Genomic DNA, 25504 nt, shown 5'->3' on the forward strand with positions numbered 1-25504 from the left:
GATAATCGATTATTACATTATATTCTTTTTTCAATAATCAAATTATTCACCATGACTGATTTCAGTCATTTGGATTCCACAGGATCCAGCATGTATTCTATGCCTCAAACGTATTTCTTCAACCGGTTGGCTCTATGTCAGAGGTGGGCAACTTTGACGATGACCACTATATTTCCACTCACTCCAGAGGGGCCACATTGCATATTACTGTCGTAGCAAAAATAGTCGATCTACAAGCTCAAAACGTGTCGCAATGCGACGCGTTTTGAGCTATTTTTTTTGCATTGAATTGAAAACCTGAATAATTCTTTGCTATTTTTTAATCCTGAAAAGTAACCTTTTTATTGAATTTCAAATGCATTTAGTTATGTTAACTTTATGAACTGTCAACATAACTACATTGGACACAAAAAGACTAACATTTTAGTACTAGTCATTAAGTACTAGTCATTTAATACTAGTCATATTAATATTTAATAGTCATGAAGTAATCAAAGCGGTTTTGGAATTGTAACGGCTGAAATCAATACTATATCAGTGATATTAACACACGGGCTGCATTAACCCATTTTGGTGCGGGAACCCCTTTTAGTGTTAGCATTATGTTATGCTTTAGCTATTGAAAAATAGCAGATCTACAAGCTCATAGCGCTACGAGCTTGTAGGTCTGCTATTTTTGAAATAATCATGAAAATGTGGCGCAAATCCTGACAGAAAACTGTCCGAATTTAGAAGACATTTTATAAATGTCGACGTCAGGCCTAAATGGTATAACAGCAGCAGTGAGTTTATCTGACTGAGTGCTTCTTTACTTGCAGGGACAGAGCATGGGGAGACGATTGCTGCTGTGCTGGGACCAGTAGGCTTCTTGCTGTTAGTGGTGCTTGGCGTGAGCGCCACTAAAGCAATAATGACTTATAATGAGAAGCAGCTAAGCCTGCTAAGGCTTCAATAAAATTACTTGCACAAAATATGTATTTGTGTGTGAATCAATTAAAGTTTTTAATGTTTTGAAATGAAGAATGCCTTGGATTTGTTTCATTTGTAATAGTGTTGCACGATTCTTGCTCAAACGTGAATCTCGATTTTCCTCCCAAGGCGATTCTCACACGATTCATTATTTTCCCCCATGAAAATACTTGTTCAACCAATTGTTAGTCTGTAGTTGCTGAACATTACTACATTCAAAATGTGTCACGTGGAACCATAACTACTGTGGCTTTAAACGGACAACATCAAAGACTTAAACCTCTCAAAGTCTCTCGTAGCAAAAACAAGACTTAACTGAAATTAATTGGACAGCCAACGATTCTTGCTCAAATTTTGAAATGAGATCCCATAGATTGCGATGTTTTTGATGAATCGTGCAACACTAATTGGTAATGTTTTTGTGAGGGTACCTACCCTAGGGGACACAGGGAGAACATGCAAACTCCACACAGAAAGGCCCTTTCGCCAACCCCGCCTACGGGTATGGGCACTGATGACGCGGTGAAGGAAACACGCCGCCAGCACCCACAGCGCCCCGAGCGGGAATCGAACCCAGGACCTTCTAGCTGTGAGGTGACAGTACTACCAACTGTGCCACTGAAATCTGTTTTGATACCTGTTATGATACAGATATTGCATTTTTTTTTTTTTAACTTTGTTTTTATTTAGGGTTTTTACAGACATTATGATCAAACAAACAGAAATAACAACAACAACATAGTACAAAGACAAACTTCCACATGGACATAGAAATCAAAAACAACAAAAACAAATAAAATAGAGGCATAAAATAAAAAACAAAACAAACAGATTGCATAAATTAAGTTTACAAAATAAATTAAATACAATTAAATACAATTAGAACCTTACTTTGGGAATATTTTTAACTCTTCTTTTCCATCATCCTATTATGTTTCACCTCTTGTCCATTTATATAACGATATTGCATTTTTAAGGGCTGGTATGGTATAGATAACTATATTATGACAGATTCATCGTGTGTCCCTAATATACACGAGTGGGGCAGATTGTAGAGATTCTGGTGGATTAAGAATGAATCTCGTAATGTAGCGGTAATGTGCTTCACTGCCTGCCTGTTTTGTTTTTGTGTTTTGTGGGGGGGACTGCGGATGAAATTTAGCATCTTTGCTAATTCTGTTTTCATTTATTTATTTTTACCCAGGGTACTAGCTCATTTTCAGCAAGACCCTGCATAGAAACACACACACACACACACACACACACACACACACACACACACACATTAAAACTTGGTAGCTGACCAGTACAACCACAGTCTGATCTGTTGTACTGACCAGTACAACCACAGCTGACCAGTACAACCACAGTCTGATACTGTTGTACTGGGAGCTGACCAGTACAACCACAGTCTGATACTGTTGTACTTGTACTGGGAGCTGACCAGTACAACCACAGTCTGATACTGTTGTACTGGGAACTGACCAGTACATCCACAGTCTGATGCTGTTGTACTGGGAGCTGACCAGTACAACCTCAGTCTGATACTGTTGTACTGACCAGTACAACATGATACTGTTGGCCATAAGCAGCTCCATTGGAGCAGATGGGGGTTCAGTGCCTTGACATGCAGGGCACTTCAGTGGTGTTGGGTGAGTGATGAGTGACCAATCACTTCCCGACCCAGATTTCTCCTGCTCGTCCGGGGAATCAAATCGGCTCTAACCCTTAGGCCACCGCTGCCTCGTTGCATTTATTTGTAATGTTTATATGCTTGTCCCGTCAAAATAAAGAAAAGTAAGATTGCAATTGGGGCACATACGTCATACGCTGCATATTCAACGACTGGAGTCGTCTGTCCAAGGCTCCCCGATCTACCACCCCACAGCTCTCAATGTGAGCTGTTTTACCCCTTTGGAACCTTTGGAAAATGGAACCCATTTTTGGTTTCTGTATAGTACAGTATTCAAAAATATAAAATAAATTGATGCTGCTATATAAATATTTGAGGTTTTTCAGAAATCTTAGGTCAGGATTTAGAAGGCCTTTTTTAGAATCTGCCTAAATGGGTTAAACGGCAGGCTATAATAATGTGAAACATCAGTGGTAGTTTACTGCAAACCAATATAATCCTAACGTCATCTTTCTTGACCAAAGTTAAAGTGTATATAATTGATCGATTGAAAGATTTATTAACATATTGGAGAATTACAGTAAATTCTTCAAGCACAACTCAATACAAAACGACCATAAAGAATTACACACGTTACCGTGTTCTATTCATAACATTTAGAGATGTATACACTTCTATTATAGCCAAAACAGGAAATAAGCTACCTACAATTAAAGACTAGTACAACAGGACTAGTAGAGAAAAGAGCCCAATTAGAATAGATGAGAGATTCTCCAAAGAGAATTGTCAGATTATTATGGAGCGGTACAAATATTAAATAAGCATACCTGCAGTCCATTTCAGTTCTGGGCTGTTTCACTCCAGTCCAGAAGGTGGCGCCAATGCATTAACGCCAAGGCGATCTGTAAAAAAAAGAAAACAAGTGGAGTGACGTCACGACCGCTCATGACGCTCAACAACAATGGCGTCCTCCATGCATGAAGACGGCGTGAGCGAAGCGCCCGGTGGAAAGAAACAGAGGAAGGTTAAAAATAAAGGTATAAAATGCTGCATTTACTGTAATAACTTGTTGATGATGTAACGCATTTTATCGTATAAAATCCTGCCCAGCAACGTAAAGCTTATGTGCTAATAATATGTTAAACAGTTGTAGTTCTGTACAGCAGTATGGTTCTCAAACCTTTTCATGTCAAGGACCCCCACATTGATACTAATTAGCCCCGCGGACCCCCCATTTGAAAACTTATGCCAGGGACCCCCCATAAGAGAAGATATTTACAGCTCTAGCAGTGATTCTCAACCTGGTTAATTTCAAGGACCCCCAGTTTGACATGCGTTAGTCTACGGACCCCCATTTAATGGCATTTCTATCTCTGGGAACCCCCAATTTATATAGTAAAATCAATGTTAATTTAACTCTGTACTAATTAGAATTCGTACACTACTGCACAGAATCTGTACACTACGCCATTTGTACACTCGGAGTTACAGACCCATAAGGGTCCATTTGGTTACAATTTACAATTTAGGCATTTAGCAGACGCTCTTAATCCAGAGCGACTTACATTAAGCAAGAACAAAAGCATGGGAATACATCACATAAAGACATTTATCATGAAACATGCGTAGCTAAGAAAGTAACAGTGGAATATCTATAATGAAACTATACATATAAGCTATACATCTATACTACTATGCTACACATATGTACTATGACGTGCTATGACTACTAGAATTGCTATCTAAGGGGGTGGGGTAAGTGCTATGGGCCATGATGGAGTCTGAAAAGGTGGGTTTTCAGACTACGGCGGAAGATTGGGAGTGATGCTGCAGTTCTGACTGCAATGGGAAGTGCATTCCACAGTTTTGGAGCCAGAAGGGAGAAGAGTTTGGGACGTGTGGAGCGTTGTCCCGGCGTTTTTAGTGAGGGTACTTCCAGCTTCCCTGCGTTGGCTGATCTGAGTGAGCGGGAGGGTTTGTAGGGTTCGATCATACTTGCAAGATATGGGGGAGCCATACCTTTGGTTGCTTTGAATGCCAGCATCAGGGTTTTGTATTCTACATTCTAGTTACAAACTATCATTTAGCTGGGGACCCCCTGGAACTCCATCGAGGGTCCCCGGAGTCCCGGACCCCACCTTGGGAACCACTGCTGTACAGTACAGTACATTTATCAATGTGTAACTCGAGGGGTGTACACAACTACACATTTATTTTGTACAGTAGGAGTTTAAAGTTTCATGTCCAGCCGTCTACCCACTTTCTTCTGTCTGAATCCCTGCCACTAGCCGCAATTTGCAACTCTATTTCTTTGGCGTGAATGACATCCCATTGATCCAAATTGCTTTTGCGATCTGCTTGTATTAAACAACATTAAACTCACCAACATTGGCCCAGGCGGTGGCGTAACCGTCTGGGCACCCGACTGGTAATCCAGTCGCAGTGTGCCGCGGGTTCGACTCCTGAGCCCGACACGGCCTTTACTGCATGTCTTCCCCCATCTCTCTCCCGTTTCCTGTCAGCGTACTGTCTGTCCCTTCAAAAAACCAATAAAAGGTGTAAGCCGCAAAAAAATCTTTAAAAAAAAAAGAAAAAACTCACCAACATTGTAGCATTGAAGCTTGAATTATCCTCTTTCAATCTGCAAAGCGTTTGTTTCCTAAAAATCCATGTTATGTTATCATGTTATGAGCTACTTTCTGTCAAGAAATTCTGTGCAGGTGATTATTTTTCTAAGTGTTGGAGTTTGGAAGCACTCGTCGAAGTCACTGAACGAACGCCCTGTGTACCACCTGTTTTGCATTTGCACATAATGCAAGAGGCAGCAGCACGACCCGTTAATAAAAACAAGTGTATTGCAACTCTAGATTCATCCTATTATTTAAAAGAATTCTAGAGTTGCGAATTGCGGCTAAGCTGCCACTTGACATTATAGTGACGGACCTGATTCTGTGTGTCTTACAGCCGACGATGCAGAACTGGCGTCTGTTCCTGACGGCTGGAAGGAGCCCACGTTCAGTAAAGACGACAACCCCAAGGGTATGCTGGAGGAGAGCAGCTTCGCCACGCTCTTCCCAAAGTACAGAGAAGCCTATCTGAAGGAGTGCTGGCCTCTCGTACAGAATGCCCTGGGAGAAGTAGTAAGCAACACACACATTTAGTTTTACTCCATTTGTTACGTGCCATTTGTACACGAGTTACAGATGGTGAACAGACTGTATATTTGAACTAGAGATGCCCCAATACTGTATTTGTATTGGTCCTTGTTTGTCATATCGGTATCGGCGAATATGCCAGTCTAACCACCGATCCGACACGGGTTGACACTATGGCAGGTAAGTAAAATGTTGGGGCATGTGGAGTTTTCTTTGGAGTTGCCCAAACTGCAAGTGCACATTTGAGTGATGAGTTATGAGTGCTATAAACAGTGCACAACACGAGATATATAGCTAGATAGCTATAAACACAACACAAGATATATAGCTAGATAGCTATAAACGCAACACGAGATCACAACACTGGTATCTGTATTCGGTATCGGCTATCACAGAAATTGTGGTATCTTGTGGTATCGGGACATCCCTAATTTGAACTGTATGTTTTGTGTCCCAAGGGGATTTATCCCTGAAGGGCCAATTTAACCTAATTCTTAACCCTATTCAAACCATGCCATTTTAGATTCTACTGCTGGCTATTCAGAAATAGCTCTCACTTTGTGCCACGCTGCGAGCTTGTACATCTGCTATTTTTGAACATTTTTGAACATGTGAAAATATGTAGTTTTGTAGAATCAGCCTCAGGTCTGACTGAGGCGGTAAAACATATGCTTGCCCAGTTGCCCAAAACATTGGTGTTGACGTCTAATATTATGGGGTCGGGTCTATAGCTACAGAAAGTGTTTTTTTGAGCTGCCAAAGCCTTTCTGCAATGCATTTAGTAGTACTCCTCTTACCAGCACCGCAGCGCAAATGGGACATGAGTGCCTCGCGTAGAATAGTTAAAAACCTTTGAAGAGCAGTGCTGCTTCATCACTGTCTCTTTTCCTATGATGCGTAGGATTGGAGCGACATGACCACAAGCAGTGGTCACCTCAAGTCCACGCATCAAATGAGATTTAATCGATTTAATTAAAACAATCTATTATGCGGCAACCTTCCCTGTGTTTCTTCACTAGTCCGATCCAGAAGAACACAGTTTGCTGGCCACTGCTACAGAGCTGACAATGAGGTTATCTCTGGAGTCCTGCCTCAAAGCAGACCAGAGGTAGAAAACTGTAGTTCCCTGATGTCATCGCTAGGGACACAGGCATCAGTAAGCAGGAACTGGGGATGGCAATGAAGGACCGAGAAGTCTGGCGTAATATTGCGTAATCCACGATCTCGACCGCGGTCGAAAAATGATGATGAAAATAATCTAATGTTAAAAAAAAAAGACTTCCGAAACATTTCTAAATTTTTAAAATGGTAGATCTACAAGCTGAAATGTGTTTGTGCTGCTCTGCCACTCAAATAAAAGAAAAGGAAAGTGTGTGGACACATGGCCCCTCACACTTGGCCTTTCCCTCACCCGCAGCACATCAAAGGAACCCTGGACTTGATTGAGGGCAGCTTGACCGTTTGCACCACGAAGAAGACTTTTGACCCCTACGCTATTTTGAGGGCGAGAGATCTCATCAAGCTGCTCGCGAGGAGCGTCCCATTTGAGCAGGTAATTGTTGTTGATGTCCATCCACGTCAGCTCACTCAGATGTTGGCTTCACAACAGGAACAGATGATGTGCATCACAATTGAATTATTAATTATGCAGCATGGTTTAACAACTTTAAGAAACATGGGTTTTTCAGAAAACTGTCAGGATGTAGAGGACATTTTTAGAATCTCATCTCGGGTATAAATGGTTTAAAAGGATGCAGTTGTAAGTAACTGGAAGTAATTCTCTATTGGAATGTCACTCTGGGAAACGAGGGACTGCCAGAATACAGCTTGTACCAAAGAGTGAACAATGAATATTTATTAAAAAAAATCTGGTATTAGTGGCACATTTTATATTAGTTTTGTTTGTGTTTACACTTTGTTTTCTTGTTAAATATACCTAACCTCCCTCATTTTGTCATTGTATTTGTCAATTTATATTCAGCGATTAAAACTGTCAACTTAAATAGAATATTACCCTGAGGTGGGGACATAGACTGATAGACTAGGTATTGTAATCTTTTCTTCTTTTTGTTTTTATGGTTCTGTTTTCTATATGCAGGCAGTTCGGATACTACAGGATGACATGGCATGTGACATAATCAAGGTGGGAACGCTGGTGAGGAACAGAGAGCGCTTTGTGAAGAGGAGACAGAGGCTCATTGGGCCCAAAGGCTCCACACTTAAAGTGAGTCCATTTCAAATGTGTAAATGTAAGGGGGTTTCCCTTCCTCGTCTCAGGGTTTCCTGCACTCGGAATGGTTACACGGGGTCAAATTTAAATCCAATGCAAAACGGTGTTGTTTTGATTTTAGTTTTAGTCATAGTCTTTTGACTAAAGGTGGTTACACACTGGACGCGTTTTTCGGAAGACCGATGGAGAAACGCCGCTAGAAATCCACGCTCGGTGTGTGGGGACCTTTAGTTTTAGTCGCATTTTAGTCCCCTGGAATGCATTAGTGTTAGTCTAGTTTTAGTCGACTAAATGTCATAAGATTTTGGTCGACTAAATCTACAGTTTATTTAGTCTAACAAAATGTATTTTGGCGGGCCTTGATGCCGTCGTAATGACCGTTTTTACACTTGCTGAAAATAGCAGATCTACAAGCCCACACCGTGTCGCTTGTAGATCTGCTATTTTCAGCATGCAACCAAGTGTAAAATGACTTGTACTGGATTTCTTCTCCACTAGTCCCTTCCTAACATTTAGTCTAGTTTTTATTTGTTGACAAAATTGTCAATATATTTAGTCTTAGTTTTAGTCATCATAGCTTAGTTTTCATTTAGTTTTTGTCAGTGAAAAAAAGGTAGTCGACGAACATTTTTCGTCTTAGTTTTAGTCGACGAAATCAACACTGATGCAAAATTACCAAAATTACTTTTTTCACCTATTCCATCTTCTGTAGTGCGACGTTCTGGTTTAGGTGGCAGCACATGTGTAACTGTGTATTATCGGTTTCACAACAATCCAAAGGAATTGTGAAGAATCATGCAATAAACTGTGTTCAAGCTGACAGTCCTCTTCTTTCCAGGCCCTGGAGCTGTTGACCAGCTGCTACGTCATGGTGCAGGGCAACACTGTGTCCGCCCTGGGAGGACACAACGGCCTGAAGGAGGTAAGCGCCTCTTAGCCCAGAATCACCCGGGAGACCCGAGTTCAAACCCGGGCGTCACACAAACATGCGCAGTAACTTATCCGTTGGTAAAAATAAATGGTAAATGGTGCATTTATATAGCACCTTTATCAACAGCCAATGGTAATCTTGGCAAAAAATGGAAATAATCGTGATATTAATTTGAAGTCATATCTCCCTACAGGTGACCGTTATTATTATTAATATGGTTGACTCTGTTGTACAGGTGCGCAAAGTTGTCATGGACACCATGAAGAACATCCACCCCATCTATAACATCAAGGTAGGTCTTGAAGTACTGCAATAGGCAAATATATTAATTATCCATGATGAAGTCTGACGGTGTACACAGCCATGACGTTTCAGGAGGATGATATTGATCATCTGCAATGATGAGCATTTTTTTGACTCTTTGAACTGCGGTTGATCGTAGGCATGCCCAATGAAGATAATTTCCATCCTTGTACTGATTGTCGTGATTGACACAACTTTATATCTGGGTTTGTGTGCCAGTGCTGGCCTGACCTGGATCTGAGGGCATGATAACGAGGCACAAATCCGATGCCTACTTAGCCATTTATACTTTGCACTCCACTAAAGAAACGGGTCAATATTTTGACTGTTACTCCACCATTTCTGTCCACAATACGGCACTTGATGAAATGGTTCTCAATAAATTGCAGCGACCATTGTTTTATGCCTTTTAGCTTTCCATTGCTCTCTAAAGCACTTATATATAAGTAGTGTTATTATAAATTGTGACCGTTGGGGCCCGTTCTAACAGACCCTGATGATCAAGCGGGAGCTGGCCAAGGACCCTGATCTCCGGGGACAGAACTGGGAACGCTTCCTGCCCAACTTCCGCCATAAGAACCTGTCCAAGCGCAAGGAACCCCAGAAGAAGAGCGTTAAGAAGAAGTACACACCATTCCCCCCAGAACCGCCTCAGAGCAAGGTGAGGAGAGAGAGAGAGAGAGAGAAAGAGAGAGACACCCATTCTATACCAAGGCTTCAGAGAATGAGAGAGAGACACCTATTCTCTAGTCTAGGAAAATTGGCCTCAGATCCTGTGCAGCAGGGGCGTGATTTTTTTTAAAGAAAAAATATGTAACAATTTATATTTTATTTAAATTTGTGTGAAGTTATATATGTTAATAAATAACAGAAAACTGGCCAAAATGGCTTTATTAATGGCATTGTATGTATCTCTAGGTTGACATGGAGCTGGCTTCAGGAGAGTTCTTCCTACGGGAGAGAGAGAAGAAGAGGAAACGTCTGGAGGAGATCAAGGTACCGTTTCATCACATTTAGAGCTTGTACGTTTGTCGTCTGTTAAAACTGTTAAAGCCCATATTCACTAGGGTTTAGTGAATATGGGCTTTAACAGTTTATAATGGCTTGGTGACTAAGCCATTATAAACAGGGTTTCGACACTACATACTGTTTGCATGTAGTTGCCTTCACAAATCTGTAGGGGTGGACAGTATTTCCACAAATTCAAATTGCAATTGTCTATTGCTGTGATTTTCAACCGGTGGTCCGGGGACCACCAGTGTTCCCCCCGCTAAATGACGGAGAGTAACCAAATGGACCGTTATAGATCTTTTAACTCTTGAGAGCGTAAAGTGAAACAAATGGGCCCGCAATCCCGCATGGGTCCATTTGGTTTCATTTTATGGTACATGGTACAACATCAACACACAGCATGGAATTGTGGACAAAATCTCACATTTTGGTTCAGAGAGGTGTCATGAAATGGTGGTTCCGTGGCTCAAATGCCGAACAAATTATGGGCCTTGACATGAAAAAGGTTGAAAACCACTGGTCTATTGTACAAACTATTTTCGCCTGCATCTTCCTCATGCCCTAGTCTCGCATTACCAGACTGTTGCCTCTCGCAATTTCCAAATGCTTTCATCATACAGTCTGGACTCTGGAGCAACGGAAGAGCTGTCATGAGTAAACTATAAAGCGGAAGTGGAGCCTCCTCCCCACTTCCGTTTCGTCTTTACAGTCGTGTACGTTTATCCTAATATAAATAGAAATCATCTAAGCATATATATATAGCTTGTTGCTTAGCAGAAAAGGAAATAAAAAAGCTCCTAAAGATATTTTTAATTTTAATTTCGTGAACGGAAATGGCAGCTTCCTTACTCAGATTTTGGGAGCTGTAGTTCCAGACTCTATGTAGCATTCAGAGATTGTGGAATAGTTGTCTGGCTACGTGAGACTACTCATGCCCTGACATCTTTTTGTACCCCACCACAGGGCAACACATCTCTATACTAGGCACATGTTATTGATCTGACGGTTTCTGTTATTCATTCTTAGGTTAAACAAGCAGAGAATGTGAATAAGAAGCAAGAGGAGAGAAATAAAGCCTTCATTCCACCCAAAGAGAAACCTCTCCTCAAGAAGACAAATAAAGGTAATTTAGAAATATCTGTATTTTATGATGTTGTGTAATGCGTTTACTTCCGATCCTCAAATGAGAGAGATTCATTGCATAACCTTGACGAGAATAAAATAAATAAATGTAATTTACGAAAATACGATGTTTTCTTTTTACACTTTTCACACTTCGTCGTGTGACGAAAGACAAATAAATACAATCGACAGTGTCTGTTTCTTATTCTAGACAACAGTTTATTGATGTCCGCCACTTTGATTCACAGCTCCCTCAGAAGGCAAACTTGACATTGAGGCCATCAAAGACAAAGTGAAGAAAGCCAAGACCAAGAAGCTGGGAGCTCCAGCGGTGAGCACCGCCCCGCCCACCAGCAGCTCCACGGACAAGGGGAAGAAGAAGAAGAGCAGAGGCTGACCATTCAGAGGAGTGATTATTATACGGACTAATATTATTGTAAATATTTGTACTGTTTCGTGCGGTATTTAGAGGAGAGAGAGAGAGAGAGAGAAGGGGAGAGACATGCAGCAATGGTCGTCATGAACGGGACTCGAACACGCTGTCAGGCCAGAGCCTATATGTGGCATGATGTGCCTGGACCACTAGACCAGCGAGCACCCCCACACATGATGGGAACCACTGCTGTAGCAGACTCGCAGCTGGTCTTTTTTCTGACCCATATAGAAGGTTTTATTTTTTCCACTGTTAAATACCATGGTGAGTATATTTATATTAGTGCATAATATAAATTTCTGCTTTTGAGACATTTTCCATTCGGGCTGTTTCAGACGTGAGATCTATTGTACATAACATGAAGAGCAGCTTCTGTACAGGTACAATGGATTTGCTGATGTAATGAAAATAAAATAATTTCTTTCTTTATTTTATTCTTTTTTTGGTTTTATCATTAAAGGACAACTTTAGATTTTTTCCAACCAAGGTTATTAGAGAAAGTAAAAGATGAGTTATTTTCTTTTTCATTTGCTGCTTTCTGTCGTTTTAGGGATTTTAGCTCTTTTTGACAGGAGACAGGGGCATTAGAGCATGAGGCTAAATATGTATTTGCTTTTACGTTACGTTTTATAGCGATTTATTTTTGTATTAATTTACTATAGTCCTACTAGACCCCAAGAAATTACATCTGGCCACAAAAGATAACTGGTTTTACTGAACGTGTCAAACTGACATATTGAGCCTATGATGACACAGTGTGGCTTCCCCCCAGTAGGCCTACCTTCACATTCAGTAGATCCTATGACACACAGTGTGGCTTCCCCCCAGTAGGCTACCTTCACATTCAGTAGATCCTATGACGCAGTGTGGCTTCCCCCCAGTAGGCCTACCTTCACATTCACTGTGATCTTTTGTGGCCAGATGTAATTTCTTGGGGTCCAGTAGGAGGACTATAGTAAATGATAATGAAAAAGAATCGCTATGAAATGTAAAATAAATACAAATTTTGCCCCCTGTCGCAAGAACAGCTAAAATGCCTAAAACGAAAGAAAGCAGCAAATTAAAAACTAACACTCATCTTTTACTTTCTCTAATAACAACCTAAAACATGAACCTTGGTTTGAAAAAAACTAAAGTTGTCCTTTAATTACCTAGCATCTTAATGGCGGTTCACAGATGCAATGAAATGTTGGCTACTCGTAGCAGAAGATGGTGGGGTAATGGTACTGTACGATGTAGGCAGCGAGGAAGGTAGCGAGTAGAGCCAACGGTCGGATGATCAGCACCGCCACACAGGAGGGGCCACAGACCTCTCTTTGATATGGTTGTCTTCCACCCACATTGCCCCTGTAGAAGAAGCATGAACTAGATTACTTTTTTTCGTACTACTCTTTAAAATAACAAAATCATCATTTCCTGTTCACACACTTCTCTCTAATGTGGATTTGTGACAGTTTGTGACATTTCGTGACACTTTGCCCTAATGTGGAAATACGACTTACAGCCAAAATACATCCTGTTCCTCTTCAGGACAGAGAAATCTCTTAAACAGACATTTTATTTTCTTCATTTTTTTCAATCAAATGGGTGTCCAGACCAGTAGATTGCTTGAACTCTAGCATGTCTTAATAGGTGGATATATATTCTGTGAAAATGGCATATCTATCTACTAGTTCAAAACATGTCCGGTTGAGATGAGTAGAGGCCCCGTTTAATTTCAAGGACCCCCAGTTTGACATGAATTAAGCTACGGAGCCCCATTTATTCTCTGAGACCCCAATTTATATTGTAAAATCACAATTAATTTAACTCTGAGAGTGTACACATGGAACCAAATGGTCCCTCTCTGAGTTACAGACCCATAAGGGTCCATTTGCTTCCTAACTATCATTTAGCTGGGGACCCCCTGGAACTCCCTCAAGGACCCACTTTGGGAACAACTGAACTAGGGTGCTTTTGAATTATCATTTTGAAGTCAACTTCTTTATTAGTGTGGTACTTGGTGAAATTCCACCACATTTTATAAGCACATTTCAACTCACGCTGGGGCATAGTTGCACACAAAAAAGGCACCTTCTTCGTCAGAAAAGCCTGTGACATTTGGGCAGATTTGGACTGCACAGCCAACCTTGTAGGTGCTTGCCCATACAACCTATATGGATCATGGAAGAAATACCTTTGTTGCACAACGAAGACCAAATATTATGTAATCTACATGGTTCACTCTTTTAATATCACTCCTTATGACTCATTGATTTCAGCATGCACAGCAGAACTACTGTACAAACAATATATGGATATGGCATATAGTCATTTTAGCATGTGGAGGTACCTGTGTATAGTGGAGGCAGCCCCAGAATTGTTTCCTAGTAGCCTTACATTCGGTGGTGGTGTAAGTATAATCTTCTTTTTCATTGACCCATCCGTCTATGACATCTTTGACTGTATAAAAGGAGGGGGGGCTGCCTGCCCATATGTTCTCTCCCACCGAGGAGAAGACGGATTGATGCGTTCGATGGTCGTTGTGTCTGTAGTCACAGTTCCTCGCCCAGGCCCTGGCGGTGTTGGCCAAGCCTTCATCCCATGTCTTGAGGAACCAACATACAACAACGAAAATCACACGTGTGAAGTTAGGGGAGCTGTTATCATTTTCCAACATCGCTACCAGTGTATATAATACATCTTTTAGGACGTAATTATCAGACAAAACAAACATTAAATTCTGTTCATTTCAATAGCGTTTTTTTAAGGAAAAACAAACATTAAACCTGTAGGCCCCTCAACAAAAAAAGAACAGCCGCAGATCAACATATCATATGATATGATATGATATACTTTATGTCCCAATAGAGGGTATATGCGTGTGACATCATCATCGTACCCGGAAGTTATATTGGAACACCTACTGAATGGAATAAAACTACTTTCTGGCCTTGATAGCCCATACATCCACACAAAAACGTCCTATCTCATTGCATTAAACGACGTTAAACTCACTTTGCCATTCACTTTGTGCATGCGCATACTCTATTATTTCTGGGCATGTTGGTGAACATTCTGCGAAAAGGTTAGCTGCACCAATACAATTAGTGTAGGGCCCAAAAAGGAGCAGACTAACTAGATGGACCCCGCCCGGATCATTGTGGGTGATGTGAGACTTTAACATCACATCACCCACAATTTACATTATTCCGTCATCTGCATTTATTTACCTTACCATCAAAATGTCTGCCATCAAAATCACTCATTGTTTTGATAAGCTCATGCTTACCATATGCAGCATGTCACTTGCAGGTGGCTGGACTGATGAGCGTGCCACATTGTGTCTGTCTACACATTCCTTCATAAACCTTTCGTCAGTGATTGCTGTCAGTGAGGATGAAGGCTCCCCAGACACCTCAACAAGAAGGGAGGATAGCATGGAAACCCATGCAAACAGCAGCCAGTCCATCGTGTAGCCCATGCTTTGCAGTGATCACTCAGAATCCTCACGTGGCTGTAATGACTGAAAGACTCAGTCACAGCAGCTTCCTTTTTTGTCTTAATTTACAACATGAACAGGAAGTTGCACAACAGAAGAGCATACACAATCACACAAGTAATATCTTTATGAGACCTTCCTTTTTTGTTTTAATTTACAACATGAACAGGAAGTTGCACAACGGAAGAGCATACACAATCACACAAGTAATATCTTTATGAGACCTTTCTTTTTTGGTTGTCCTGTCATACACAAAGGTAATTCAACATGCCTTGTGGGATAAAAAATACATTTAAATGCATACAAAGGCAATCATCTCAACTCACATACTGTAGAACTAGACGGAATTCAATACTTTCTGATTGCGTTCTCTTGGGTACACAACATCAAAGTATAATTGGCCTCACTGGATATTGAAACTATAACTATGATGACACACAGGCCATATGGTATACTGTATATGGAGATATTATACCACACCTACTGTATCAACAAATCAGCCTGTTTTTTATACATGACAATGTTGAAGTGTCACTATTATGTTCATGTTGTTGGCCACACGGGAGGGAGAGATTGGTTAGACATAGCATTGGTCCAACTGGATTAAGGTTGGTGAGGGGTTTGTTAAGGGTTGGGAGAGGGTGTGTGTCTGATTTATTAAGTCTAAAAGAAGAGAGGAGAGAGAGAACGAGAGGATGCCAGGCTACAGTATTTATAAACCCTCCCACCATCCCAGAAGGGAACCATGGGCAACAGCAGGCAGGGTGGGAGAGGGCAACAAGAGAGTCATCACACGTGCACTGCATGGTGGTCACGTAGTTAAAATGTTATTATTGCAGCATTTATGCTTCAATATACTAGCAAACAAACAGGACACCCTCTCTGCTGATACGATCAGCAGAGAGGGTGATTGGCTGTCCTTTGCCCCCCCCTCCCCCCCCTTGAGGCCCTGTTTAGGAGTATGGCTTTGAGGAGGGCCAGGAAGATCATGGCTGACCTCGCACACCCAGGCCACAGTATTTTTGCCACGCAGGAGGTTGTGGTCCCTAAAGACTATATGAAGACCCGACATTCAAACAGCTTTTTCCCCACGTCTATCCTGCTCCTCAATTCAGCTGGTGTCCCCCCCACCCCCTTCTATCCTCCCTCCACCCCCACTCAGAGTGGAATGGACTGACTTGTGCTCTGAAGTCTGAACTGACCTGAACACTTGAACTCTCTGCACTTTATATTTATTCACTATGTTGTTTTTGCACTGTCTTGTCCTGTTTTGTCCTAATGTTGTAACTGCACTGCTGTCCACCAAACCAGTACATTCCTAACATGTTTACATGTCATGGCAATAAAGGCTTCTGATTTTGATTGTGAGAAGGGCGCACACCAGTGTTGGTGACCAAGGTAAAGAAAAGGCTGCACACACTCATAGCCACGTTGCAGGATTTAGTTAAATAAATTGGATACAATGTTAGGGTTTTAATATGCTTTTATACCACAAAACACTAGCATAATTTGGCCTAGCTCTGGTCCATAGCTCTAATGCAACGGCAGAAAGAGCAGTAAGGATATGGACCAGAGCTAGCAGTGGCCCATAATACTCTTACTCCTTGGTTCTGGGCAGCAAGAGCAGCCAGGGCAGCAGTCCTGACTGTCTGCCCCAGCCAGGGCAGCAGAGTCCTGACTGTCTGCCCCAGCCAGGGCAGCAGAGTCCTGACTGTCTGCCCCAGCCAGGGCAGCAGAGTCCTGACTATCTGCCCCAGCCAGGGCAGCAGAGTCCTGACTATCTGCCCCAGCTAGGGCTGTGATCCTCCACAGCTACCTCTTCAGTTTGAGTGAAAATACCTGTAGCTCATCTGCAAAATATGTATCTCTAGTCTAGATACATCAAGAGATACATTAGAGATCTGCAAGCTCACAGTGCGCCGCATTGGGATGCGTTGCGTTGTGAGCTTGCAATTTTTCTTTTGTAAATGTTCCTTACACACACACACACACACACACACACACACACACACACACACACACACACACACACACACACACACACGACATTTTGTTTGACTATGTTCGGTTCCACAGAAATATCGTCAAAACAGCTTGTAGATCGGCTATTTTCACAAATATTTTGCCTCTATATTATTTGATAATTTGGCCAATGTTTCATTATTTTGAGGTGTCAATAAGGTCAGTAAATCCCGTCCCGTCCCATCCCCCCCCCCCCCTCCCTGGGGTCCTGACCCACAGGTTGACAAGACCACTGTCCTGCTGTATATGGCACCTCTGTGACTTAAATGTCTAAGAGGGATACATGAGACAGCAGCACCCAGGGGGATGTGAAGTATAGCGTCTATTTATTATTGTTTTACTGTTGTGTTGTTGTGCTAGTTAGATATATAGACCGTTATTGATTGAAATTCAGTTGTCATAGCTGCGCGTACCGTAGGCCTACATACAGTATGAAACACAGGGCAGACACAGATAGGGGCATCATGGACAGTTGGACCCATTGGTGAATAACCATGGAGATGATAGATGTAAAGTAAAAGAGTTTAATGGAATATAAGAATATCATATTAAGGTGGAGGTTGATGGAGATTAAAGATCTGATGGCGGATACAGAGATTATGATGAATTGAACATGGTGGACACTGGACCCTGTTGTAAACATAAACAAGTGTAATGCTTTATGGTGCCATCCACTCAGTTTTGTATTGAGTTGTGCTTTCATGAAATGTACTGTAATTCTCTAATCTGTTAATTAATACTTCAATCAATCAATCCCCTCCTTTGGATTGAAATATTTGTTTGGTCAGAGCAAGCATGTGTGGAAAATAGTGCCAGTGGTGGTAAATGTACATTCAATTATTCTTTCAATTTAACAGTGGCGATATGACCGTAACTTCCCAAAGCGAGCTGTGGGGGGGCAGTATAACGCCTATAGATCCGTCTACACTGCCGGATATTATGACGCTGTCATCAGAAGAAGAAGCATCAGAGCAACAGCTGTTTTAGTCGAGAGAGAGAAGCTGGCTGAGATTATGACCTATTCTTTTTCTAATTTCTCTTTGATCGTGTGATCATTTTTTTTGATCGAGGCGACGTGACCATTATTTTAAGTGCGGTACTGTACTGTAGGCCTACTGTACAACTAACTGGTTGGTTGTTGTTCAGTGTGATCATTCCTGCCTGGCTGGCTGGCTGCAGAGCCGAGCAGAGGATGGTGCTGTCAACATCACAACAAGCCGTGATCGGATTCACGGCTGTGCTCTTCACGTTCGTTGTGTTGCCCAGAATGTTTGGCGTTGGGATCGGGACTGGTGGAGCCACCAAGGAGACACGGTTTGACCGCTTCAATAGAAAGGGTAATTATTATTATTATTATTATATAATAATTATTATTAAAAGAGCAATAGGGGCCAACATATAAATACTGTTATCCTTGGATCAAGACTACTAGTACCAAATACATTCATGATACTACTGAACATTACGGTGTTGAAAAGAAATATGTATAATTTGTACATGAATGCAGTGGCTCAATCTCAAAGTAAACATGTTTTCATCATCATAGATTATAATATGGATCCATACATACATTTGTGGGCAAGCAGAGGGCAAGTAGTAAAGTACTGTATGATGTCGAGAACAAAACAACTAGATAAAGTGCCCCTCTGGGCACAGGTCTCCACCAGGGCAGGTCAGGTTGTGACCTCCTGGTGGCGCTATAATAGGCCAATGGGGAAAAGGTGCCATTTCTTCTTACGCCTTGGATGGCAATTGGATGATTTGAGGCATTTTGTTCCAAAAATGTGTTTTGCAAAAATCCACCTGTTGGTGGCGCTATAACAGGCCAATGTGAAAAGGGTGGGATATATTCCTCAGCCTAGTAGGAAAGTCTGTGAAAGATTTCACGTAAATTGCACGCCGCATTCATGATTTGAGGCTTTTTGTTCAAAACGGGCCAATCCTGCAAACTTTGAAAGCCAATATTAGCCAATTAGGATGGAATATGAAATATCGGACAGATTCGTCTTGAACACATGACTATAGAGATAGTGTGTAACGATTTGCAGGATTTTTGGACAGAATCTGGAGGAGTAATATCAACAAATGTCTTGTTCAAAAGTCGGCCTCGTGGTGGCGCTATAACAGGCCGTTCTGGAAAATTTGGGGCAGAGGTTCATCGTTGACATCCAGGGAGTGTGTGTGTGCAAAATTTGGCATCGACTAGGTTAGGTTAGCGGTGCCGGAGATTAGCTGTACACTAGTCTCGCGTTACCAGACTTTTGCCTCTCGCAATTTCCTTAATGCTTTCATCATACAGCCTTGGAGCAACGGGCTGTCATGAGTAAAATATGAAGCGGAGCGGAGACTAGTTACAGTCGTGCAAATTTATCCTAATAAAAATAGAAATCCTCTAAGCATATATAGCTTGTTGCTTGTCTTAGCAGAAAAGGAAATAAAAAAATAAGCTCTAAAGATATTTTAAAATATATTTTCGTGAACGGAAATGGCAGCTTCCTTACTCGGATTTCGGGAGCTGTAGTTCCAGACTCGCTATAGCGGGAAAAACTGGAAGCCAATGAAGGGAAAGCAGAATTTATCTACCCTTATCTACTGTATAGGGAATTTTATCTGAATTAAGTCTCCTTTCACATGTCTTATCTATGTGCAGTTAGGATTGTCCAGTGTCGGTGCACAGCGGGTAAAACAAAAGAAGATCTGGTCCCATCCATCACATGTACAGCTCCAGATTGAATTCAGATTGATTGTCGGAAAAGAGTGGCCAAGCGTTAACTCTCTATAACATTCAGTTCTACGGGTATAGCCGTGCATACTGTAGCCACACATCCTAGCGTTTCCTTTCATGACGAGGCATCAGCAGTCAGTTATATCGTCATGGTGATTCGTCCTTTATGTTTCTGCCAGTTGCTCCGGGCCCAGGTGCAGTGAGAGGGCAGCCCGTGGGCATGAACGCCCCCGGCTCGGCACAAACCATGGAGAACATGCAGCACATGAAGATGATGATGGAGCAGGAGATGAAGAATGAAAAATTCAAGCCCAACAGCAACAAGGGCTACGTGTTCACGCTGATGCCGCTCTATGCCATTGGAGTGGGTGTGTTCGCAGCCTACAAGTTCCTGAAGGTATAATATAAGGCTGACTACATGAACCCATTTAGACCTGAGGATTGATTCTACAAATGCCTTCTTAATCATTACAGTTTTCTGAAAACTGTAACGCGTGTGCGTATATGTATCGCGTCTGTATCGCATTTTGTTGAACTCTTGTGTGATGCCTAGTCGGCGACCAATCGTTTAGTGTGAAAGCCACTCAGATATGACTCGATTAAAAAAAAAGACTCCTGTAGTGTGAAATACATAACGATCCTCATGACTCGCAGACAACTTTAAAACTCCTACAGTGTGTAGGGGCCATAAATCAAAAACATAATGTCACTTGCGATCATGGGACTCTGGAGATGATTGTGTACTGTACAGGTTAGCCGTGGCCCCATAACTATTAAGATATTCCTGAATAACAGGTTGACTCCTTCATGGACCAATACAATTGTTTCTGTGCCATGGTCTGCACACAGTGATTGTTGATCTTGCCTTGTTTCATCATCTTGTCGAAGCCAAATCTCCTTCCTCGCTTTAGTAGTTAGAAAGTAGTGGCTTGACATCTACAATTTGAAAGCCTTTTTCCTTCTTTTTTTCCCTTTTTACTCCAATCAATTTCTCAATGTAGCTGTAAATCAAATGAGCCACTCCATGGGTTTAAGAACATGTCGGCCACTTTGTCCAAAATCAACCCCTATTTGCTTTGAATCTGCAGATTAAGCATGCAGACAACAACAGCTGTCAAGCTCAAAAGAGCAAGGTCGTGAAGGGAGCCAAAAAGTCCGCTGAGGCAGGTGTGTATGGACTGCGGTGGGTTTCTATTTGCATGTATTTATTATTTCTTTGAGCCCACTGATATTTGCTTACCACCAGGAGATGATGATTTTCTTTCTCCCCCTCTTGCCTTTTCTACAGAAACTCAGCTCAATGAGCTGGAACAAAGGCTGGGACAAACAGAAAGGATGCTCAATTCCATACTCACCCAGCTGGACCCACTGACAAACTGGTGAGGGATTGCTTGTCAACATTTACTTGCTCAGTCATCCTACTCCGTGTAAACATTAAGTGGCTATGAAACAAGAGCTCCATTTTACTGGAGTAACCATAACCATAACTTGCTCAATTTTCAAACGATTTTCAAACGATTTGGTTTGTTATAAACGTCAAGCACATCATTCAAGCTTTTTGTACAGCTGCAATGTTGGTGATTTTGACATAATTTAATACAATTAGATAGGACTTTGTCTGTTTAGTTGTATGGGCGGTCAATGGCAAATTGTGGCTAGTTTCCACCCTGCCATTAACTTGTGGAAAGATGACTGCCGTGTGCATATGGTCTATTGAGTATTCATTCAAACATGAGTATTCTGAACATTTTGAGCATCTCAGAAAATCTGTAGCTCCAACGGTTTAAAAGTTAGAGCCATGTTTCAACTAGCGGTCATTTTAAATAGGGTGTGGTCATTTTCAGGTATTTCGTCCCGGATAGAGAATTAGTCATAGTTCCCAAGTTGTTCACAGTGGTCAAATTATGCAAGAACAGTTAAGATATTCTCTCCTAAATGAAGTGCATACATATTACATATCTTAGCCAGATCCTAGACTTAAGATAAGCGTCCTGAATCATAGCCACATTGACGACGTTTGTAATAAACCAACCCGTTTGTAAATCCGTCAAGATTTGAGGGAGTTATGACAATTTTTTAGTTTGAGCTGCCATTGGACATACTGTACTGTAGCCCCTCAGCAAGATGGCCGCCGGGTGAACTACGTCAGAGACTCCGCCTTGAGCCATCTAGCCTTATTTGTCTATGGGTTGAACGGCTCTCAGGACATGAATAACGTGTGGTTTTGCCTTTTCTTTTCTGCTTTCTTCAGTGTAAAGACAGTGGCACAGGAGCAGAAAAATGAGATAATGTCCCAACTCCAGACCATCCGTTACCTTATGAAGAAGAGAGGGATGGACTGCCCACCCGTCAACATCCAAGGTGAGCTTTTTTGGCCTCTCTTTGCATGCCTAACCCCTTTCCCCCCTACATTTACATACATACGTTTTACATGAGCGTGCTTTGGGTTTACTTTGACAGGGAGAGAGTGCATACAGTAAATTATATTGCACCACATGTAGCTAAAAAGCTAATTTCCATCTATAGTCCCTGGGTGGGATGTAGGTTACATTGTCCTACAATGGTTTAGGATGTATGAATGTTACAGTATACTGACTATTAGGAACTAGTCTTGCATTGCCAGAAGACCAATGTAGTTGTTGAAACAGCTGTGAAAACCAACTTATGCCTTCTGCTTTGAAAACAAATCCTGATAACGTACACCCGCAATGATGGCTGTTTGATTGTCTCTTGAACTAAGCGTTTAGAGTCCGGCTTGCAAGTCTATTTTGTAAATGGTTCAGTATTCCACATTTCTACTACTGTCTCCACTCTCCTCCTGTTCAACATTCCCCGCTGACGGGAAGAGATTAAAATAGGGTGCATTTTGCATCCCAAAACTCTGTTTATAGTTAAGGGACGCAGTAAAACAACGACCTCTGCATCCACGGGATGCACTACTGTACTACTGTACTGTTTTTTTATTCTAGTTTTATTTTTGCTAGCTTTAGTTATACTAATCATTTCCTCTTCTGTTTTCTACATGAATATAACCACATTATAACCATATCAAATTAAATGGGAGTTAACTGCTGCAATTTGTAAAAATGGCAAAATATGACTCCTAACGTCGTTGAAGTGGGGCTCATAAAATGTACCATGGGGGACTCATCTAAAAGACCACCCCTGCATCCCGCGACTCATACATTGAAACCCTATTTACATCACTGCCGCAGTGACAAAGGTCACCCTCCCTGTCTAGCTTCCCTCCCCAGAACAGAACACGGTCACTTTATGTTCATATAATAGATGCTCTGCCATGGATAAAACAGAAGAGGCTATTGGATAATCTGATTTGGATAAAAGTACACAATGATCTGATCCAGAACAATGTCACTATGACAGAAAATGTGCCCAACATTTATTTGTGAGGGGTGCTAGCCCCTCCAATGCTAGGCTTTTGAAATTATGTCATATGGCATAATGTTTGTTTAGAGCACTTTAAAAAAATGAATGGCAGCCAAGTCTATGGACTTTTAATGTTTGTAATGTGGCCAATAGAAATGCATATTGTGTGTTTCATACAATAACACACTGCATTCAGGTCTCTAACTTATATATGACTGTGGCAGTCCTCACTTCACACAAGTGTGATTTTTGTTTTTAAAGTCCTACAGCTTAACATTCAATTGTAGTAGTCTCTAAAGCACCCGTAGAACAACCTGTCTTTTTGCCACAGAGTCGTCCTGCGACCGCAACCTTGACGACCTCATCAAATCTTTGGCAGCCCACGAAACTTTGGCATCCGATACGGCGCAAGGAGGAGGAGGCCGGAGCTGTGCTGCGAGCGACGCAGAGCGGTCAGAGCGGTCCGTGTCTGACGACGAGTACCACAAACCCAACGACAGCGAGGCCACTGACGAGGAGGAGGAGGAGGAGGAGGAGGGGGAGACGGATGGGCAGACTCTGGAGGAGTGTAAGAGGGAGGTGAAGAAAGGCGACGGGGAAGAGGAGGAGGAGGAGGAGGAGGAGGAGGAGGAGGAGGAGGAGGAGGAGGATGAGGACGGGAGGAAGGGAGGCGAAGAGGAGGCACATGAAGACGACCTCTTGCCCTCCGTTGAAGACTCCGACGATGAGACACACATTGAGGACATTGGTGTGGAACAACAACAACCGCCATGTGGTCTGCGGCGAAGAGCCGCCCGGCCTGAATAATAAGCCAAACGAACGGCGAGGCTTATGAACTGCACTGGAATGCATATTAATTCTTGTTTTTTACATTGTTAATTGCACCGCAGTCATTTTAAAATGTACACCTCTTTTTTAAGTTACCCACTTAAACCCTGAACACTTTGTTGGCCGGTGTCCCACCGGGGATGTGTACTTGGTCCCCCTCCTTTTCTCCTTCTATACCTAATCTCTTTGCTGAACTTACCTGATCTGAAACTTTGCAACGCAACACCTCGTGAGCTTGTACATCAGCTATTTCCGCCAAATGTTTGCCCATCATGACATGGGGTTGGTGGGGGGGGCTGGTCAGCGTCATACTTCCGACGGCACATTGGTCCGACTCGCCCCAATACTAACCCCGTCCCTAACTGCACGCAAAGCCACGTTGTCGGACCGATGCACTTTCGGAATTACGAGCCTGATTCCTGCTAGTTGTCAAAAGACCTGTGAAAGCCATATGATCCACGTGAAGGTGTTCTGCCGGCTACGGCCCGTGTTGAGGATACAAGCTTTTGATGCTGCTCTGTCTTACCTGCTTCACGCATTCCTTGTCTTGGACGGTGTGGTTGATGGCGAACGGGGGGAAAACTAGCTCTGCTCCATAGCTCTAATGCCGTTGCATTTAGAGCTATGTTACCGATGACTTCCGGGGCTCGCATAAATGCAGACCAGCCTCTTAAAAAGAGCGTTTTTGCTTCTCACCAATTGTGTCATTAGAAAGCCTACTTTCCTTAGTGGAAGCACTCGGAGCCCTCCACCACACATATGAAAGGTACTTTTTGGCCAGAAAGGGTATGAGGGTTTTCTCTTGGCAATATCGGTAGAGGGCGCGTGGAGTAACGCTTTTGGCCAAAAAGTACCTTTTATACATGTGGTGGGGGGCTCAGAGTGCTTCCACTAAGGAAAGTAGGCTTTCTAATGACACAACCCGCCTTTGTATTGGTGAGAAGCACGTTATTTTTATTTACGCTAAAGACAAGAGGATGGTCTGCATTCATGCGAGCTCCGGAAGTCATCAGTAACATAGCTCTAAATGCAACGGCAATAGAGCTATGGACCAGAGCTATGGGAAAACATGCTTTCAGGATAGGAATACGATGAATACACTGTTACTATTAAACAGGCCCCAGGTTACATGTTTGCTAGTGCTGGGTAAAATCTGTTTAATTGAAAATATAATTTGTTATTTATGGCAATTTGTTTCTTCCATTGAATCAACAATTATAATGAATGGTTTCACTACTGACTGAAACATCTGAACATGTCAGAAATGCATAGTT

The 25504-nt window shown here is 42.1% G+C and overlaps 3 protein-coding genes across 3 annotated transcripts; 2 read left to right on the forward strand and 1 right to left on the reverse strand.

Moving 5' to 3' along the window:
- Window positions 1-3563: 3563 nt before the first annotated feature.
- Window positions 3564-12399, forward strand: krr1 (KRR1 small subunit processome component homolog; the record flags this gene model as incomplete). The annotated part of the gene is made up of 10 exons (XM_080757263.1): window positions 3564-3639; window positions 5567-5742; window positions 7175-7309; window positions 7856-7981; window positions 8826-8909; window positions 9154-9210; window positions 9712-9882; window positions 10140-10217; window positions 11259-11355; window positions 11603-12399. The coding sequence occupies 10 exons, from the start codon at window positions 3564-3566 to the stop codon at window positions 11749-11751; spliced, it is 1149 nt and encodes a 382-aa protein (XP_080613389.1). The 3' UTR covers window positions 11752-12399.
- On the reverse strand, window positions 5621-15271 carry glipr1a (GLI pathogenesis-related 1a). Its single transcript, XM_080757264.1, has 5 exons — window positions 15059-15271; window positions 14120-14374; window positions 13830-13939; window positions 12939-13134; window positions 5621-5730 (listed from the first exon to the last, which is right to left on the reverse strand). Exons 1-4 carry the CDS (start codon window positions 15248-15250, stop codon window positions 12981-12983), a joined length of 711 nt encoding a protein of 236 aa, XP_080613390.1. The 5' UTR covers window positions 15251-15271; the 3' UTR covers window positions 5621-5730; window positions 12939-12980.
- A 3013-nt stretch (window positions 15272-18284) lies between these two features.
- LOC308310690 (uncharacterized protein) lies at window positions 18285-24209 on the forward strand (the record flags this gene model as incomplete). Its single annotated transcript, XM_080757070.1, has 6 exons — window positions 18285-18627; window positions 20195-20412; window positions 21104-21182; window positions 21304-21394; window positions 22267-22376; window positions 23734-24209. The coding sequence occupies exons 1-6, from the start codon at window positions 18483-18485 to the stop codon at window positions 24207-24209; spliced, it is 1119 nt and encodes a 372-aa protein (XP_080613196.1). The 5' UTR covers window positions 18285-18482.
- Window positions 24210-25504: the final 1295 nt, after the last annotated feature.

The sequence above is a fragment of the Protomyctophum bolini genome (genome assembly GCF_963924005.1).
Source record: "Protomyctophum bolini genome assembly, chromosome: 23".
NCBI classification, from domain to species: domain Eukaryota; kingdom Metazoa; phylum Chordata; class Actinopteri; order Myctophiformes; family Myctophidae; genus Protomyctophum; species Protomyctophum bolini.